This window comes from Cupressus sempervirens, chromosome 6, assembly GCF_028749045.1.
Source record: "Cupressus sempervirens isolate cs-2001-9-10 chromosome 6, ASM2874904v1, whole genome shotgun sequence".
Classification (NCBI taxonomy): domain Eukaryota; kingdom Viridiplantae; phylum Streptophyta; class Pinopsida; order Cupressales; family Cupressaceae; genus Cupressus; species Cupressus sempervirens.
Genome location: NC_143123.1, coordinates 513,816,931 through 513,838,698, shown reverse-complemented (window position 1 = coordinate 513,838,698; position 21,768 = coordinate 513,816,931). Strand labels below are relative to the sequence as shown.

Here is a 21,768-nt window from a genome sequence, read left to right as displayed (position 1 = left end):
TATTGCAAACCTAGAGTTTGATGATCAGCTTATTAGTTTGCATGCCAATTGTTTGACAAAATGTCAATTGGCTGTAAGTTCTCTTTTTGGCATAAATAATGTTCTAATTTTGCATACTAAGTGTTTATATTAATGCCACTTGGTTGTAAGTGCATTAATGCCATCTTAGGTTGCATCCAAAGTATTTGTCATAATTACTAGTTGCTGTAGCTGCATATTGCAAGTAGTTTAAGTCACATATATGTGTTGAATATTGCCAAAATTAGTTGCACATTCATGTTAGGTCATTGTTTAGACAATCTGGAGTCTTTTTGTAAGCATTCTCTTTGATGCAAATCAAAACAAGAGCCATTGCAGCAATCTGAAAAGTTATATCAGTCATATGACCCCTTGTATGCAAAGTGTTTGACAAAATTTCTTGAGCCTTCAATCAAAATTTCTCAATTAGATTTGAGTAGGGTCACTACACATACATACTATTGAGAAATTTAGCCTCATAGTGAATTGAAGCAAATTCCATATGTAATATATGTTAATATATATATATATATATATATATATATATATATATATATATATATATATATATATATATATGTGTGTGTGTTGATGGATTTATGTTGATATTTGTAAATATGCCATTCCAGCAATATCACATTGAGATGTTATATCTCCATTTGCTTGAGAGCATATTGTGTTCCATGACAAATCCTCCCTAGCTAAGAGGAAGTGTTAAGATTATAGCTACAATCGGTTTGATTTAATCGTAAGATACAATGTTGATATATATATCAAAATATATATATAATATTGGTTTATTATTATTGTTTTAATGTTTGAAAGAATAAGTGACAAGGGGAATAATAATAATTAACTATTATAGGAAATAACAATAATTTTAAATTTAAATATTAATGCCAATTGGAAGGAATGTTAATTTATAGTTTCTAGTCACTTTTCTTATCTTGTGATAATGCTGGGAAAAATCTACATATCATTCTTATCTTATTTATTAGTCTGTTCCATTGGAGATCATCACAGTCTACCCCACTTGATTTTGCTCGTCCTCAAACAATTTGATTGTTTCTTCCCTTTCCCAAGGGTTGTCTTCCTTAGGTAGTTTCCTCCATTGGATTAAATACTTTGTACTGGTTCTATTCCTCAATTTTCTTTCTCGAGTATCTAACACAACTTCGAGTTCTAAGACCAGTTGACCTTCATCATCTAAGGGGGGTAGTTCTGCACATGGTTGTATTTGTTTCCCCAATACCTTTTTGAGTCAAGAGACATGAAAGATATTGTCGATCTTACTCCCTTTAGGGAGTTGTAGTTCGTATGCCACTTCTCCAATTTTCCTCAATATTTTATATGGTCCATAGAACCGTGGTTTTAGCTTCTCTACTCCATTCCTTTCTATTGAAGTTTGTTTATATGGTTGTAATCTTAAGAACACTAGATCTCCATCATCAAATGTCTTTTAGTGCATTTTTGGTCTGTATAGATCTTTTGTTGATTCTGGACCTGTTGTAAGTTCTCCTTTAGAGTTTTTAAAATGTTTGTATTCTGTTGGACAAATTCTTGTGCACTCGGTACTCGACTATCTTATGGGAATAAGCTTACAAATGTCAGTGCCTCATACCAGTACAAAACTTTGAAAGGAGTCATTCTAATGGACATGTGATAGGTGGTATTATAGCGAAATTTGCCTAAATGCAGCCATTTGATCCATGTTTTCTGTTGTCCAGTTATGTAGTTCCTCATATAGCCTTCTAACCACTTGTTTACTATCTCAGTTTGTCCATTTGTTTGCGGGTGATAATTTGTGTTGGGAGTTAAACCCGTTCCTGCTAGCTTAAATAGCTCTTGCCAAAATTGACTGATGAATTTGCTATCTCTATCACTGATTATATTTTGCGGGAGTCCATGGAGTCTAAATACTTTTCCGAAGAACAATTCAGCTATCTGTTGTGCTAATGATTCAGTGGCAACCGGAAAAAAAATGAGCATATTTTGTGAGTCTATCCACTACTACATAAATATTGTTATTAACTTATACTTTCAGTAAACCAGTTATGAAATCCATCAAAATGCTTTCCCATTTCTGATTTGGAATGGGTAATAGTTGCAGGAGCCCTATTGGATATGTTTGTTCTGCCTTAATCTGTTGACATGTCATACATTCTCGTACATGCTTCTGGACATCTTTCTTCAAGCCTTTCCATGAAAGATTTTCTCTTATTTGTTTATATGTTTTTAAATATCCTTGGTGGCCAGACAAGGGGTTATTATGACACTCCTTTAAGATGGTTTTCCTCATCCTTGATCTAGGGGTCAGAAATACTCTTCCTTTGTAAAGTATAATATCATCTTGTATTTTGAAATCTTCATTTGGAGCTTTTCCTTCTAGTATGGCACTGGCTTCAAGGTCTTTTGCGTATTCAGTAATGATATCTTCCTTCCAATCTCTTGAAATACGAGTCACAATATTGAGGAGGGGGTGTCTAGATAGAGCATCAGCAACTCCATTATTCACCCCTTTTACATATTCTATGTCAAAATCATATTCCTGAATCCGGCTAACCCATTTTTGTTGTCAATCATTAAGATCTTTCTAGCTTAGGAAGAAACGTAAGTTGTTATGGTCTGTCTTCACAATGAACTTACCACAAACTAGGTATTGTCAAAACTTGGTTAAGGCATGCCTAATAGCTAACATTTCTTTATTTATCATATATAGAGTAGTGCTTTTCAAATTCTGAGAGTTTACAACTGTCAAATGCTATGGGATGTTTCTTTTGCATGAGGACTGCTCCAATCCTATCTCCTGATGCATCACATTGTAGCTCAAAAGGTATTGTAAAATTAGTTATAGCCAATACTAGACAAGAACTCATGATTTCTTTTAGTTCATCAAATGCTTGTTGTTCTTTTTCGTTCCATGCAAAGGTACCTTTCTCTGGTTAAGTTTGTAAGGGGGCGGTAATCTTAGAGAACCCTTTCACAAACCGTCTATAATAATTGCATAGTCCAACAAACCCCCGAAATTGAGTTAGGGTTTTGGGTCTTGGCCATTCTTTTGTAGCTTTGATTTTCTCTTCATCTACACTTACTCCTTGAGCATTGATCTTATGCCCCAAGTGAGGAATCTCCTCCAACTCGAACTCATATTTTGAGATTTTGGCATATAATGACTCTATTCCAAAAATATTTAGGCTTTCTTTGATATGTTGCAAATGTTCTTTCCAAGTCTTGCTATAAATGAGTATGTCATCGAAAAATATAAGGAGAAATTTCCTTAATTGTTGTCTAAAAATGTGATTCATGCAAGATTGAAAATTAGCCGAAGCATTAGTAAGACTGAATGGAAGTACTAGAAATTCAAAATGTTCATAATGGCATCTAAATGTTGTTTTGGGAACGTCTTCCTTCCTCATCCTGATCTGATGATATCCTGATCCTAAATCAATTTTTGAAAAGTATCGAGCACCATGTAATTCATCCATCAACTCATCTATCCTTGGGATTGAATACCTATTCTTGATAGTCTTCTTATTTAAAGCTCTGTAATCGATGCACATCCTCATAGTTCCGTCCTTCTTGACAAGTACTACTAAAGAAGCAAATGGACTGCAGCTTGGTGGGATGTGTCCCATTTCCAATAATTTTTTAATAGTCTTTTTGATCTCTTATTTGTATTTGTGGGGATGTCTATACGGGGTTGTTATAATAGGTTTAGCTCCTTCTAATTCAATGGAATGCTCAAACCCCCTTTTTGGTGGCAAACCTCGAGGGATATCTTCAAAGATCCTTTGGTGCTTCTTCAGGATGGAATGTATATCGACATGTACCATAAGTTCATTACTAGGTGATTTATCAAGAACCAAAAATTTAGCTATCCATTCTCATTGGTTATGCCTGAGGATACGTTCGATTCTATTGCAAGATACTACTTTCAGGGATCCACCAGGTAATCCTTTTGACATTATATCTTTCCCTTCATGTTTAAAACACACCTAGGGATTATCGATAGTAAAACACGCTAAGAATTCAATCCAAGGCATTTTGTGGATGATATCATTTTGAAATTTCACAACAAAGAAATCTACTTTTATAATGTGATCATTTAGAGTAATTTCTAATTGTGGAATGATCTTGATGCATTGAACAAGGTACCATTGCCCATTATCGCCTTAAACCCTTTAAATTTTTAAGTTTTTAGTCTTCTTTTTTCCACTAGGTCCTTGCTAATGAAGTTGTGGGAGGCTCCAAAATCTATTAGGGCAATCACCCTTTGACCCTTTAATATTCCTTTGACACGGAAAGGTCTCTTTCCACTCTCTTGGGTAACTACTGCTAGCATCCCAAATTCCTTCTCATCCATCTTGATTCTTTTATTGGGAGCTTCGTTCATACTTGCTTCTTCCATCCTATGCAGTTGTCTCCTCTTACATTAGTGGTCTCATGCCCAAGGTTCTTTGCATTTGAAGCACAACCCTTTTTTGATAATTCATCCCTCTTTCCAATAGCTTATTTTCCTTGACATCGATGCCCTGGATTCCATTGCTCTCACAAAAGTAACATGTCTTTTCCTTATTTTCCCTTTTTGATCCTTCATACTTGTTTTGATTTTTAGGGGGGTAAGTCCTAAATCTTTCCTTCGATACATTTGATTCCACCTTCCGGACCTTTTGAATGGCTTCTTCCACCGTTTGAGGTTCTAAAGGGTTAACTATATTTTTTAATGGGATCTTTTAGACCTTCAACAAATAGGTAAGTCTCCTTTGGAATAAGTCAAGAACCATGACTGAAAGCTCTTGAAATTCATTTACAAATTCCTCGACTGTTCCATGCTGTTTTAAATGGGTCAGTTCTTTGAAGTACCATTCACATTCAACTTGATCAAACTGTCTGATAAGCTTTTGAGAGAATTATTGGTATGAAGTTACGTTTTAAAGGCCTAGGGAGAGAAGCCCAATGTGCCACCATTCATGAGTTGTTCCTTCTAAGTGAAATATGGAAAATTGAAGGGCGTCTTCTTCAGTCATTGGGCTAAGTGTAAAGTAGGAGTTTAGTTTTTGGAGCCATGCATGGGCTGTCATTTTTCTTGGTCCATCAAAATTGGGTAGTATCACTTTGTTCACTTTGTGTTTCAAATCTTTATTTATATGCCTTCTCGGTCTTTTAAGGACCTCATGTTTTTGACCTTCGCAAAATTCCCCAAATGTTATAAGTCCCCTGAATTCAAGTTCAAGGCTTGCATAGTCCCTTGTATTATCTATTATACTACTGTTGGGTTGATCTATTCTTTCCTCTTCCGTAGGTATTTCTTCCCTTGGTAAGAAGGGAGGTCTTGGGATTCAAGAAGATGATGACGCATTACTATCTAGTTCATTCGAATTTATGTCTCTCCCATGGGACGAGTTATTCTTGAGGTTATTGATGGAATTCCCCATGTTCTGTAAAGTGTTTAGAAGGGCCTAATTGGATTTATCTAATTTTTCATATTGACTCATGACGGTTTGATTAGTATGTTCCATAAAAGCCATTAGTTCGTTTGTCATTTCATTCATGGTGGTTTTTTAGGTCTTCTTTCATAAGTTTGAATGAATTGTTGTTCCAGGATGGCAAGATCGATGCTCTGACACCACTGTAATGTCCCCTTGGCTATTTGGTTAAATTTCCCACTTCTACCTTCTGCACCTACAAAGATGTTAGTACTCTAGTGGAGTTATGAATCAAAATAGAACATTATTTAATTATTAGAGAACAATGTAAGGTTACTAATCCCAATTGCTTCCCTTCTTAATGAGAGGCAGTAATGAGATACTTAGTTCCTGAGGAAGGGTTTCCTGTAGCTTTAGCTATGTTAGGACAACTCTCCACTAAGCATCGTCTTCTCACTATACTTTCTCTCTTTAAGACCTATGGATAATCATTCCTAATATATCCATCCTTCCAAGAAGAATTCTCAGTTTAGGCCTTATGGATAACCTTAATAGATATATCCATCCTTTCACATGCATATGCCTGTATTTTCCAGTATACCGACCTTCAAAGATAGATGATCTCTGCCTTAATTCTTATTTTGGATTCAGAGTTATTCTAATCATCCTATGTCTCTGTCAATAGACTTCTTAGCTCAATAGATCTTAGACCCAGGACTATTTGTTTGCAGAAGATTCTGACTCTAGGGACAATTCTCTGATTCTTCTAAGATGTGGAAGGCTGATTCTTACTTTGTTTGTAGTTGTGTGAGTGTTGTAGCGGAAGAATGGGTAGACCTTGGTTAATGGTTGCTCCAATAGCAAACTTCGTTTCTTCTCCCTTAATGATGGATGCCTCTATGACTGCCACATATCAATAACTGTCGTGATGAAGTTTGCCAAGGTTGGGGAGTACTCTCCATTACTTCTTACTCAATTCTAGAATTTGATATCTCCAACCGATCTTGTTCTTGTGAATTACACTTCCTTCTGTCGCTGTTCCAAAGTATGATGCTTGTCTTGCTCTTAACATCCAAATTGATACAAAACCTTTACTATCAATGACTATATGTCTTTTATTCCTTTCTGGAGATGATTTCCGCGTGCTTCCTTCCTTGCTATTCCTGGCGGGTGTGCTGGGGACGAGGCCTTGTTCGATATAGTATGATTGGGAGTTTATCCTGTGATTTATACCTTGACTATATACTGGATTGTCTCTTCTTCCGAATGCTCGACTATGCTTTGGTTTCCTTCTTCCTTCGGAAATGGCCATTAGTTATATGCATGAAGTCTACCGTTTTGGGGGGGTCGTGATGTTTGACGGGTCGGCTTCCTTTTCCATTGTAATAAGTCATTTATTATGATCTTCATACTTTAGTTAGTCCTTTTAAATACTCAAGATAATATTGGTTTATTATTATTGTTTTAATGTTTGAAAGAATAAGTGACAAGGGGAATAATAATAATTAATTATTATAGGAAATAACAATAATTTTGAATTTAAATATAAATGCCAATTGGAAGGAATGTTGATTTATAGTTTCTAGTCATTTTTTTATCTTGTGATATTGCTAGGAAAAATCTACTTTATCATTCTTATCTTATTTATTATTCTGTTCCATTGGGGATTATCACATTATCCAATTGAGGTATCGTCAAAATTGGTCATTGAAAGTAATTGAGCAAGGTCCAACAGCAAATGTGTCAACAATTTTATTAATCGTCACTTAATGAATCAGTTTGTGATAAGTAAATAAATATGCAGCACATATGTAAACCACACTTTGAGTATCCTGGAGATTGTCACCAGTTTGACTCACTCCTAGTAGCAATATTCAGGAGAAACACAAAAAATTATTAGTAAGGAATATATTAAAGAGTTGTGATCTTCAAAGGAGTGCGATTAAGACCAGTTTGTGAGGGAGAGGCACATTCAATTGACAACATTAATTAAAAGATTACTTTATTTAATAAGGTTTATAAATAAAAGAAAAGTTGATAAGTAGGAGATAATTTCCACAGCAAGTCAAATTATAATATTGCTATCAGGATTTTACTGTGTAGTTTTGAGTCAAACTCAATCCAATGAGTGCTAAGTGTTCCACTTATACTCATGAGAGATGGATTCATGTTGAATCACTACTCATGAAATATGGGTCAATGAGTTTGATTCAAAAACTACACAGTAACATCCTGATGGCAATATCATCAAAAGAAAAGTCATTAAGACATACCTCTTCACTTGGAAAGGTGTGACTTTTTGGAGATAAAGGTATAAATAAAGTTAGATTGAAGAAGAAAATAAGTGTTGAGAAGAATAAATAACAAAAGAATATAAAGTATGAAAGTGCAGGAGCTTAACAGATATGGATTACGAGAAGTAAAAATAAAAGACTCCGCAGATGAGAGAAGAACAAAAAGAATAGAGTAAAAATAAAAGAAATATTATATTCAGATTTGTAGAATCTGATATATATATTTATATTGAAGAAAGGTAATGCAAGACAAATAAGAGAAGCCTAAAAAGATATATATATATATATCAGAATACCTTGGATTGTTAAAAGAAAATGTTTGTATGGTTTAGAAGAAAATAAAGAAAGGAGTGGGTGCATATTGAATAAGAAAAAGAATTGTGTGTGAAGGATATATCATTATCAATTGAGTAAGCAAAATTGCGAAGGTGGAAAAGAAGTTTATGTGCAGAGGGTTATGAAGACAAGTAAAGGGAATTGGAGCTTCCAATAGGTCAGTGCTCGTAAACATAAGGATTGGAGCCTCTAGTAGGTTGTAGCCTACAAAACATTGTAAAAAAATAGTTTATATAAGAAAGCATTTTTTTTGCCATGGTTTTCTCCTACATTGGATTTCCACGTAAATCTTTGTATCACTGGGTTCATGTGCATGATTGTTCATTTCAGCATTTGAAGCTAATTGTTTGGATAAAAGTTTTAAAATGGCAAATTCATTATTATACTCATCCACACACACCCCCCTCTCAGTATAATCATGTGCTCTTCAATTTAACATTTGATTTTATATCATTATATTAATCTTATTGATAAATCGAATCACCATTCACAAATCAGATTGAAACATTATGTATTTGTTCAAGTAAAAATTTGAGACTATTGACCTGCATTATTAAATAGTGTTATTGTTATTTGATAATTATTGATCTAATCGATATTAGAAAACTTGTCACTTGTCACTGATAATAAATGTATATTGCAGCGATCAGATTTACATCTGATTAAAGAGTGTTACACATTGAAGATAACAGTCAAATCATGTTCGTAATTAGTATATGAACCGCTATATATAATCACCGATCTGTATTTATTATTTGTTTAGATAAGTATGGAGTTATGAAATGGTAGGATGATGGAGAGATATGTCTCCACATTGGAAGAGACATGTCTATCCACCATCGTACCCCTCAAAATTTATACATAAATTCAAACTTGATCTATGATATGTCAAGTACCGAAATCATTAGTGCAAACCAATCTGAAGATTGATCTCTCTTATTCATATTTAGAAATCAGTGATACAAATCTGAAACAATATAAGCGTAATTACTATATATCTTCCCCACTATATTTGTGAGAGACTATTGTTTTGTTCATGCTACAACCTGCAAGAAAATACAGAGATTAGTAAGAATGACATTCTGAAATTAAAATACATATACAGTTCAAGTCTGAAATAAATCTAATCATCTTTAACAGCGACCTCATATATTGAGAGTTAATCATCACCTATCTTTGGTTGGGTAATTGTTGCTATTTCCTTCTGTCATGCACTATTAATTGCAACTTATTGATATAAACACTCTAATTGTTTATGGTATTTATTAATTCTTTCTTCTATTCCTTATGAAGTACATTACATTCTCACCACTTTATTCTCGGTTTGGTAGTTATTGAAGTAGCAGATTGGGCGTTTTCTCAATTATCCCATCTGAGCACCCACTTTTGGAAAGATTCATTATAGCAATTTTATATACAACAATATAGACCACATAGAAAAATTGACCAAAAGAAGAAGTATAATGAAGCAACATACATTTTATAGTTTACCCATCAACAGTTAACAGCTGTAAAGGTAAGACATATTCAAGCTAGAATGCATGTTCTTAGTAATATAGAATGAAGCATACTTAAGAGCTACCAGAAACACGTCCCTGAGAAGCAATTCTCTAACAATCAATTTTTATGGTAGAACTTACATGAATAAAAGGCTATTGGATTATAAGAATCACAAATAAAAACAAAAAAGGAATTATCCATTGGCAGTAACTTGGAATAAATTTATGTGTGGAAGTCAACACCACAGGATATGTTCCTTTACACTGTGCAATTAAATTAAAATATTTAAATTAATATGAATGAAATGTCTTTATCTTGGTAGAAATGTAATGAAGAAAGAGACTGGAGAAAATAAGGCCCGACTAAACAATAGAGAAATACTTTAACAACTTTTAGAAACTTACCATAGGACCCCTCCATACAATTGGAGCATCTTTTTCTGTGAGGAATCCCATTGAAATACATTTAACCCCATGATTCTCCATAGGCACCATCTTCATATCTACAGAAAGCCACTCCAAGATCAACCATGTTTCTTGAAACATTGCCGCCTTTTTCTCTCTGCCACACATGCAATCCGAAAAACCAAAAACACAAAAAAAGAAACAAAAATGGAGAATAACAGCAGGGGTGATATTCCAGAAAAACGTGAATGGATAGATAGATATTAAACGGCAAATCTAGTTAAATTAAGAAACAATGTGACTAAATTGAGAATCAGGATGAACCCAGATTGAAGGGACGTCAGCAAGACCTATTATCATAAACATAGATATAATGAGAAATCAAAATTAAGGGGAATAGCATATGAAGCATTAAGCTTCTTTGTTTGAAAACTAAGAAAGAAATAGAAAGAAAACTGGTATAATAAATCTCACCAAAAAACAGAGAATAAAATTGAGAAATGACAAGGGGAAGAGAATGTGCAGATTATGTGCCTTTCTTCAAAACCAGTACGATCAACTTTCACAGTGTACTTTCCAAATCAATATACATTAACAAAATCCTTAAAGCAACCTGACACTTATAAATGGATCACCAATAAGGCGTCTTAACAAACAAATAGCATGAAATTTAAAAGCTGTCAACCTGGTTGAGATATGATTATGCACCACTAAGTGTTGCACTGCAGTTTTTTCTTCTGACATTTGTTCTGATGTGGATTTGTTTTCTAGATCTTTCAGGGGAATTTTGGGCAGAAATATCTCTTAAGAAAGTCAGTAGTTGGCTGTACTCTCTGACCACACCTTGCCATGACATCCTCTGAACCACAGATCCACATGTGTGAATACTAGATATCAAACTAGATTAACCCTTGCCAGAACAAATCAAAATAATGCAGGTTAGTACTGTTTGGACACATCCTAATGACTAAAGAACATTTTGTTTGATATAATTTATAAGCTGTGACTCAATATAACCACCTTATAAAGTCTTTTGCAGTGTTGCAGCCAGATGTATCTCCTTCTAAACAAATCTTACCTTCTTTTCCTTCCAGACTCAGTCTTCTTTTCCTGGTCCTCAACAATCTAAAGCCTTCCTTAGTTTCAGGTTCAGTCTTCTGTTCCTCTTCCTCAACAATCTAGGTTGAAGTGTGTGTTGCAAATGTAAGCCTTCAGCCTTTCCTACTTCTGCGTCAAGCATTTCTCATAACCTATATGGTATTCTTCCTCAAGAGGAGTTGCGCTCTGAAATAATTACCATTCCTCATGATACATTTGTAGATCTTGCAAAAAAAGGCTGCAAGCCTGTTAAAACTTACCAATCTGGTCCTACAGAATCTTTACTTCTTTCACTCACCCATAGAAGCCTCCAAAGAGGATGCTGGGTGGCAAAAATAAGAATCAATGTCTAAACACTGGATTGTTAGACCTACCCACTCAACCAAATATGTGTTCCAAAAAGCAAGAGAAGATAGCTCATAATGACTCCAATCTTTTGTATGTTTTAACTTTTATGTGATGCTGATTTTAAGGCAAAATCACGAAGAAAACTGAGAAGAATGTAGCTCACAGTAGGCTCCAAAAATTTTCATTTATTCTCTAAATATATATGTACAACAATCTGAAAAAGTTAAGATTTAGCCGGATCTGACCTTGTACTTTGGAGATAAAAAAAATTGTTGCCCGGAGCCTGTGAAATAAGATTTCGGGACATTCAAAAATTCCCTTTTTAGCTAAAGCATGGTCCCTCTTTGGGGCAGACCTGACTAGTAGTTAACTCTCTTCTCCCAAAACAGATTGAAAGGTCCAGTAATTTAATGGAATCAAACTAAGCTTACCCTAACGAACTCTTCAATGCATTACTGGCCCATCATTGGCTGTTTTCTTTTTTATTAATTTAGACAAGATGCATGTGGAGCTTCTGTGTACATTCCCTATTTGATTCTTGAGATAACTTCAAGGAAGCCAAAAAGGATTGAAATCTAAAATCTCTAGAGAGCTGACCATATCTGTGGATGATTTTAGTGCGCACAGATTTTTATAAGAAAACTTTTTTTTAAGTCTTAGTCCACTTATAAGAAAAGCATGAATTTGTATTGCATAGCTCTTTGATGGATGTAATAGTTGGTCAGAGAAAATATACAGATTGTACAATGCACAGCAATTGAACTACGTTGCAGAACAAAGAGATCACTTTTGGTCACATAAACTTGGCTCTATCACCAAATATCCTACAACCTTGGATCATCTACAAATGCTCTAACAGATTTGAAGGTGACCGTCAATCACCGGTAGACAGTCCAAAAGTTCACTGTGCAGGGCATCACAAATGAACTCACCAAGGACATTATGTTCAAAATTAATGGACAGGAAACAAGAAATCATTACAAAGAGATTGAGAGTGTAATTCTTCCATGTTTAGACCACAGCCCAAACAAATTTATGTTCCTATCGAGTTCTCTTTTATTTGTGAAAGACACAGGGTTCCCAAGCATAACTTGAGATCTAGACATGAACAAAAGTTGAAGAAGGTTGTTGAGCTATCGGAGAGACGGACGGAAATTAATGAAATCGGGGAAAAATTAGAAGATCCTAGTCTATGTCCGTACCTTGCCGATTTTCATATGAATGGTGGCCCAGCAATGACCGAAGTGAAAGCACACGTACTAGACTCACACCCGACAAGTGCAGAGGCGCTTCATAGACCACATCAGCATCATGGTCATTGGGATCGAACATTCTGCGCTTGATGTTTCAAAGAAAGAAGATAATGTGTTATTGAATGCACCGATAAGATAAATTGTGATTCATGGAGAAAAACTCAAGAATCGTCACAAGCAGACGAAAACAAATAAATAGAATTGGAAAGTGGGAGCAACACGTCAGGCCTCCACCCGTTAACACATAACTTGGAAAGATATTTTTTAATATCGTCCCCATCGACAATCTGAAACACAAGCTGAGAATTGAGTGTTGCTCTAAAGTATTGGTTTCTATATAAGTATCTGAAACTATTCGTATACTTCTATCTCTGCAATCTGACATCACAACAATCTTAGTGATATCCAACTTCTGTTGAGTCCCACATAATGAGGAACAAGCATCATTCAAGCATTTCTAGGCTAGCAAACATTGAACTGTATCACTCCTCGATTGCAACATTCCTTTTAAATGTTATGATTGTAAAATTTTAGAATGGACATCTCAAATCCTTTCTCCAGTGAAAACTCTTAACCATGGGCACCAAACATATAAATCCATATGAGTTCTGCATTTTTATTTTATTTATTTTTATGCGGTAGACTAACGTCGAGCTTCAAACCAATAATCGAGGTCAACTCTTTGGCTCTCACACAGCACTCAAACTACTCTCTCTCTCTCTCTCTTCGCTAATGTGCATCCGCTAAGAAGACAGTTCCACGACATCTTTTATTATGAAGACCTGCAAATTTCCAATCACGATACCTTGACTCCAACCATGCCAAAAACCACAGACTCCTGCTAATGACTTGGACCTGAATGATCAAAGCTGACAGTGTCTTATCTATGCTCAGAGATCCTTAAACATATATCCTGTGATTGCTCTCTATATGGGCTATCCCTTCTTCTTATATGGGTTGCGATGCTTTTTGTTTTCCCACTATAATGACCCTGGGTATGGCCTTCCTTTATTCTGAATCCCTAAGGCTGACTGTGTAAAAGCTTGCCAAATGTTCTTCCTCTCTGATCAACTAGATTAATTTCTGATTGTTCCATATTTGAACACTGACTATAGTCACTAGCAACGATCTACAGTGATTGTGTTTATATGTATCTGCCACATGTCTCATGTTCGAATGGTTCTTATTCTCTTACGTTTGCAGCCTGCTCTGATACCAAGTTGATTTTTCCAAGACCGTTGCAAATGTAATAGCATTGCCATAATGTCTGGTATGTGCTTTCCAAATGGCAGCATCCTCTTGTATTTGAATATGGAATAAACCAAGAGAAGAGACATGTACCTTCATGGGACATGTCTATTCATCAATATAATTAATATAATGGCAAACTTAATTTTATATATATATATATATATGAATCATTGTAATTATATTAATTTCTCTTTGATCTCACAGGTTTATCCTACTAAAGCTAGCAAAACATCAACATTGTGTACATCATGAGGAAGTGATGAATTCCAAATGATTATCGCTTGTATTTGTAGAAGTTATTGAAAGGTGGCGATCTTAAATAACTTAAATCTTCTATTATGATGGATATCTTATGATGTCTAAGTAGATCATGATAGATTATATTTTGCATGGTGGATTAAGTTCCTTAAACAGACCATGAATGTTCCAATGGTAAGTATCATCAGGGATACGTGTGCACATACCTTATGTACATTTTTAGATTACTTGTTGAATGCCATGCAACTTGATGTTTAGGAGACTATTGCTCAAGAGTACTTGGTGAATGTCATGTAACTTGACATTCCGGAGACCATTACTCCTAATATCATGGGATGATATCAAAATGTGTAATGTCCCCATTTTTAGCAAGTTCTTGCAGTTGGCTTGGTTAGTTCACCATCGTGCCCCTTGTGAGCTGACAATGGGATTTGAGGTCTCAATTGTGGAGTTATAGGCTTTCCAATAGCCTATGGTGTGTTTTGGCTCCATTTGACAGACTGACTATTTATAGTAAGTCAAAATGTTGGTTCCAATGAGCTTCGTTGAGTTAGAGGAACTGAGGGATGCTCTCACTTTTTATTTTAGGTTTCTAGTTTGGGCTCCAAGAATCTTAAGAGGGAACATCTATTTTTAGTAAGCCACCTCGTCGGGTTTGAAGGAGCACAAAATTTTGGGCATCCATTTGAAATGCATTTGCTAATCTTTATATCTTATATATTTCTCGCATAATTTTGTCATTACTAAATAAAGCATATGTTCCCTATATTCCTTAGTCAAATGATTCATACTAGGTTTTTATGATCCCATAGTCAATATTATTTTTGGACAGATTAGTGGATCAATTTACTCTTAATACTTATTGTGTGTTTTTGTCCTCCAGATAATCATGCTTGGAATTTCATTATAAGTATTCATTTCAAAAAGCAACAAAAGTAGCTTAATCAACCTATTAAGCAGAAAATAATGTTGTATTGAAATGGGACATGATGCATCCATTATACAGGGGAGGAATGTAGTTATTTCTAAAGTCCTTGATTATATTTATCCAAAACAGGAATATACAAGGAGGTTGCTCATTAATTGGGTTTCAGACGATTAGTAGAGGCTTACATACATTGTTCTGCAATCTGGAAGAGCAAGCACTAGTTTAACACACAATCATGAAGGAGGAATATCCACTTCACATATTTAGGGTTGTTACATTGAGAATTCTTGTACCCATGTAGTAAAGTTGTTAGTGCCTTGTAAGCAAATTTCTCCAGACCTGTGTGCATAGTTTTGTGTAAATGATCATCATGAAGGGGCAAAATTGCCAAGGAGATGAATTACAACTTTGTTAAGCCTATCAGTGATTTTCAATATATGTGAAATACCGTTGCAAACGAAGAAGTATTGGAGAGCTCTAATCTTTGATGTCATTTCTGTGAGAACTGTTGTCGGTAAAATCTATATTGTAGCCAACGGGTAGAATAGTATCCAAATGGGCAAGTGACAGTTGGGTCACCCCTTCGGAAAGGTATATGTACACCTCCAGGATGGATTTTGTAATCATCATGGGAATCATTGTATGGAGGCATATCGAATATATAGTATCTTTTGCATACATGCGAATAATAAAAGGAATACTTCTATGTTACATACTCTTGTCTATTGTTTGAATGCATTAATAAACTGTTTACCCTATATGGTAAACATTTGGCGCCATTGCCAAACGAACCTAGAACGAAGGAATGTTATGAAGATTAATACCGAATTTTCTTAACAAGGATAGGAACAAGGTAAAAGACAAGGATGAAATACGTACAACACAAGAAGTTTTAATTTTAGCACAGCAAGCAGAGCGCAGACAGAAGCTTCAACAGATTGCCGACAGACACTGAGGAGGTGAAGGGGCACAAACGGAGGGAGTGCACTCACCTAGTAGGCCGAGGAATACCGAGGAATTGCAGGAGGAAACTCGACGGCAATTGAATTTGGTCAAAGAAACAAAGGAGGAGTTCATTAACCTATATACACCGAGGGTAGAGCAGCCGAACGGAAGGGAAGCAACTCGCACGGCTTGAAGTGCCAAAAGAGCACGAGCGTGGAGTGAATTCTTTGTTCCCGATACACCTAACAAAAGGATACAGGAAGAGAATCGAACAACTTCACTTGAGGAAGACCTTTTCTCACCAAGTAACGCAGTTGTCGGAAGTAGGACGGTTGTCCGAAGCAGCGTGGTTGTACAGAACAGTGCGAGTGTGCAGAACAGTGCGGGTACTTTGAACAATGCGAATGCTCAACAGGTACCTCAGAATCAAAAGAAAGTAGTAATGGCAGGTCCCAAAGAAAAATTACCAAAATTTTATGGTGATGGTACGACAAATCCAATCAGACATTGCAAAACGTGTGAAACCATATGGACAGCAAATGGCATGACGGACGAGGATGATTGGGTCAAACAATTCCCAGCAACCCTACAGGTTGTTGCAATTGATTGGTTTTTAGACACAGCCCTCAGAAACTAACTACATGGGTGGATGTTAGAAAAGAGTTCATAGCAAAGTTTCGATTGCTACAGGACGATAATGAAATAGTAGCAGAGATATATAGCACCAAGCAAGGAAAGGATGAAACAATCCAGGCCTATGTCAGATGGCTGAAAGAGCTGGTTGGGAAGATGAAAAGTCAACTAGCGGACGGATTGAAGAAATGATGGTTTGTAGAGGGGCTGCGGCCAGCTCTGAAAAAGAAGATGAAGATTGTACCACCCACGTCATACGCCGATGCGTATAATCGTGCGATGGATCTAGAAAGCGAATAGAAGACAAGTAAGAAGAAAAAGCATAAGTCATCGGATTCAAACGATTCATCCTCTAAAAGTAACAGTAGTGACGAGGAATAAAAACAAGAAGGTTCGAGTGTTACAAAAAGATATGCTTTGAATGATGAAAGAATTTAAGAATTTGAAAAAGAATCCAAACACGGTGAAAGGAGAACTGTGGTGCACAGACTGTAAAGAGGATGGCCATACAAAGGGCTCATGCCCGAAGAAACAATTTTGTCACATCTGGCAGGTTGCGGGACATTCCCTAAAGGAGTGCCCGTTTGACATGAAATCAAAAGGACACCAACAAGTGTTACTAACATAGGAAGTGTCCACCAGAAACAACACAAACAACGATGCAACTTCGGGCAGATATCGCAACAACAATTGACGCGGAAGGGGTGGCAATAACAACAACAATAACAATGGAGGCCAGAGTCAAATATAGTACGACGCGAGTGGACAACTGATGATTCAGTGTTGTGCGTGCAATCTCTAGGGCCACTTCGCTAGAGACTATACTACAAAGGAGACGCCACAACTACTATGCAGATGGTGTGGTCCGAGGGACCACGAAGATTCAAAATGCCCAAAGCAAGGCGTAAATCTATTAAGCATTGAAACATGTGATGAGAAGGTCCTAGCGGTCACACAGGAGCAGGTGAGGAAAGCAAAATACCCTGATGCAGAAGAAGAGAATGAGAGGTTACAAAAAACACGAACAGAGCTAGAAATGCAAATGAAAACAGGGAAATCACAAGTAAAAGACACTGTCGAAACATCGACAAGGAACTTGGCAGAGCAAAACATGAGGCAGATAATGCAAACAGAAGTTCCTATTAAATTAAATGGCCTCCTTCTCATGATGCCACAGTTGCAAACGGCTATTATGAATATGACACCACCCCCAAGAGTGACGGAGGAAACAAGAAGGGAAAGTAATGGAACAACGACAGTAGACTTGATGCTACTGGCACTTATGACAGGAAGGCATCCAGCAATAGTGGAGATGGGCATTCTGGGGACTGTACTGACAAATGCAATTGTAGACGGAGGATCAGGCATGAACATGCTACCAGAAGATATTTGGAAAAAGCTAGGGCAACCCACACTGTGGCCACCTACTTTCCAATTACTCACAGCAGATCAACATGGGATAAAACCGTTGGGAACTTTGATGGCACAGCCGGTAACAATCGAGACACAACCATTTTTACTAGATTTTGTGGTCATTCCAGTGAAGAAAAGAGGGTACAACGCCATCCTTGGACAGGGGTGGTTGGTGCAAGAAAACATAAAACATGATTGGAAATGGAACACCCTATCCATGGAACGCGGAGGTAGAAGATTCATAATTGATTTATAATATTATATACACAAATGGTAGGGGAAGAGGTTGCGTCATCAGACTCAGAAAGGCGAGAGTGATGACGAAGGAAAAAAGAGAATGGAACTAGACAAAGAAGGGGTGTTGAGATTAGGAGGGTCGACTAATGACGACATAGATTCGATGAACGTACTGCTACACTGGCAAATGGAGGATTACGAGCTCTTTCTGAGCTTTAATATGTTAAGAGTTAACGAAGGTGAGAAAGGAGAGGAAAAGGAATGTCCAAAGGAATACAGAGAAGCAAAAGAAGGAAAGGCAGTTATGGCTGAAGCTGAAAGGAAGAACATACCGTACGAACCCAACAAAAGGAAAGATTTCATCGTGCGGTACACGATGAACAGACCGCCCAGAAAGAAAATGTTACGCCAAAACACGGATTTAGTAGAAAGGTACCGGCAGCAAGGAAAACACATCGTACGATCTACACAGAAAACAAAGAGAAAGGGCTTAATAAAAACTTCAGCAGTACGGAGTGAAGGTTCTAGAATCAAGAATACAGTTATTGACTGTAAGGAGTGGCAGCTGACAGAATTCATGTTAAGGGCCACGAAGGTTACACAGAGCAGGCAAAAGACATGGCACGACAAGCACTTGAAGTTGAACAGATTTCAATCGAGACAACTAGTGTTGAAGTATAATGGGCATAACGAGATCAGACCAAGCAAATTTACAATAAAGTGGGTCAGGCCATATAAAATTCATGAAGTGGGAGATAACAGAGCAGTAAAATTATGGATGCTCGACGGAAAGGAAGTAGTAACCGATGCAGTAAATGGTTCGAAATTGAAAGTCTACCATGAAAGAAATAATGCACCTCCATGGACGAACAATTGAGAGAGTATAAAAGCAGTAAATAATGTATATATGTAAGATAACTAAGTGTAGATAAAATACAAAGTTGAACAAGTTTTTTGAGTGCAGGTACAGAAGTAATAAAGAAATAAATGACAGTAAATATTGTATATATGTAAGGAAAAGGGAATCTTGGATTTTTAATTTTTAATTAACAAAACATAATAAGGAATAGCCAAGGGAAGCATTAAGAAATCTGACTGAACCACCGTATGGCCCATAAGAAACACTAGCATAAGGCTACAAAGCAAGCAAGCAGCAACCGTATAGACATCCGTACAGAACCCAACAAGCGAAACACGAAAGGAAGACAGGTTGGTTCTGTCACGAGGCAAGCACATGCAATAGAAAATCGAGTACCGTACAGATGGTGTTCGTACGGCCCTTAAAAACATATCCTTGTATGGCAAGCTGAACATAGAAAGCTTTGTACGACATAAGAGAACAAGGCAAACATAAATGTCGTACAGCCATATGGGAACTCAAGAGGAAAGAAATTTGTCATATGATGTACAGTGAAGGGGAGATCAAAAAGCAAGAAGACCGTAAAACCAATCGCTCTATACTCTTTAGAAAAGACAAACGTACGGCCAACAGTGGATAAAATAACCATACAGTGTACGATATTAAGGAGAATAAATTACGTGCGAAGCAGAGATGTTTAGAGAAGTTCATAACGATCGAACAAAAGGCAAGACACATTGTACGGTTCTTGAGAAACGCCATACGATCAGAACACATTCAGAAGACTTTCACAGAACTTTGAGGAAGGGCCATACAGATCCGTACAAACGCCAAGGCAGAAGAGGGATTTCAAAACAATATTGTACGGGGTTAAGTGGTGATATAATAAAAGGGATCAGAGAAGGACAGAGGTACAATAATAAAGTTACCCTTCGAAGGCCGTACCAAAGCATTCAAGAGGAAGGAGTCGTACTCTTCAGGAAGCAAGAGGATCTTAAAAATAAAAATAAAAAAAGACGACAAATCAAAACAGTTCAGAATGAGTAATGTATAATACTGAAGGGAAGAGAAAGACGTAAGCAGGTAGTAAAACATAAGTGGTTGGCTGAAAGAGTATGGAATCAGAAGAAAATCACAAAAATGGTGTGTTCATAAACTTTTGTGTGGGTTTGAGAGTGCTTATTTAGTCTTGGCGGCGAGGGCATTGCCCCTCGACCCCGCCCTGTATCTCGACAGGGAGCACGCCTAGGGCTCTGCCCCAGGACCCCGCATGGGCGCTGCCCCCTAGACCCCGCTGGGGGCGATGCCCCCTAGACCCCTAGTCAGTGCAGTTATCAATAATGGGAAGTGTGACTAGTTGATGAGACCTGGAGCCATTGCAGGCATGGAGTGTCTGCATGTCAGAGGTGGAGAGAGTACTAGAGCAAGCCTTTCAAGAGGGATGCTACGCTTTGAGGCACTCGGAGTAGGTGTTTGACATGAGGCTGTCTTGGTGGATGCATAGAGAGCTCGAAAGGAGTTGATCATCCAATTGGAGCAGTAGAGCGACACTTGGGTCAGTGTACCCAAGAGTTGGAAGTAGAGAAGGCTGCATAGATGGCTATCAAGGTTAGATTGACTAAGGTGACAGTATTGAACAATATTGTGTTAGCAGATGCTACAAATGCAATGTGTTTTTGGAGACCATTTTGGTGCAGGCACAGGACGAATGTGAAAGTAGTGTGACAGAAACAAATATATAGTTAGTCAGTTAATGTATTTCGTTTTGTTAATTGTCGTCTGGAGACGACTTTTCCTTTGGGGGGGATGATGTTGTCGACAAAATCTATATTGTAGCCGACGGATAGAATAGTATCTAAATAGGCGCGTGACAGTTGAGTCACCCCTTCGAAAAGGTATATGTACATCTCTGGGATGGATTTTGTAATCATCATGGGAATCATTGTATGGAAGCATATCGAATATATAGTATCTTTTGCATACATGCGAATAATAAAAGAAATATTTCTGTGTTACATAATCTTGTCTATTGTCTGAATGCATTAATAAACCGTTTACCCTATACGGTAAACAAGAACAGACAACAGCAATCAAGCCTCCATTTTTATAGAGTGATGGCTTCAAAGGTTTATGCTTGGAATAGCAGTGTCCGAGAAAGACTTAGCCCATGCGTCCAAAAACTTATCAAGGGTTAGGGGTTAAACATGTTTTTATTTGTGAACGTTTGCAGGATTAGGGGTTACTGTAAACGAAAATAGTTCTGAGAAATATATTTATATATAAATCGTTTTTAACTCTGTGTTGTTGAGGCAAGAAGAGCCGTCAGGAGTATTGGCATGTTTATGGGATTTAGAAATTTGATCATGGTTTTAGCTGAGGGATCTTCATGCTCAGATTGACCTATGATTTAATGCCATAAATCATATGGGAGTCAACACGCACAGGATATCTTCAGCACCAAAGAAGAATTTGAAAATGATTCATACAGAGCAAGAACATCACATGAAGAAATACCATGTCTGGAAATACGATTGGAAGAGGAGTATGAACGTGCATCAAGCATAAAC

The 21,768-nt window shown here is 36.8% G+C and overlaps 1 protein-coding gene across 1 annotated transcript in view; it reads right to left on the bottom strand.

Annotated features, from left to right (window-relative positions):
* INDH (INDH1(iron-sulfur protein required for NADH dehydrogenase)) overlaps window positions 1-21,768 on the bottom strand; it is a 191,561-nt gene that overhangs the window by 75,009 nt on the left and 94,784 nt on the right. The window contains exon 4 of the mRNA XM_089788749.1: window positions 9,979-10,076. Coding sequence (XP_089644875.1) covers window positions 9,979-10,076 — 98 coding nt within the window. The remainder of the gene's footprint in view (window positions 1-9,978; window positions 10,077-21,768) is intronic.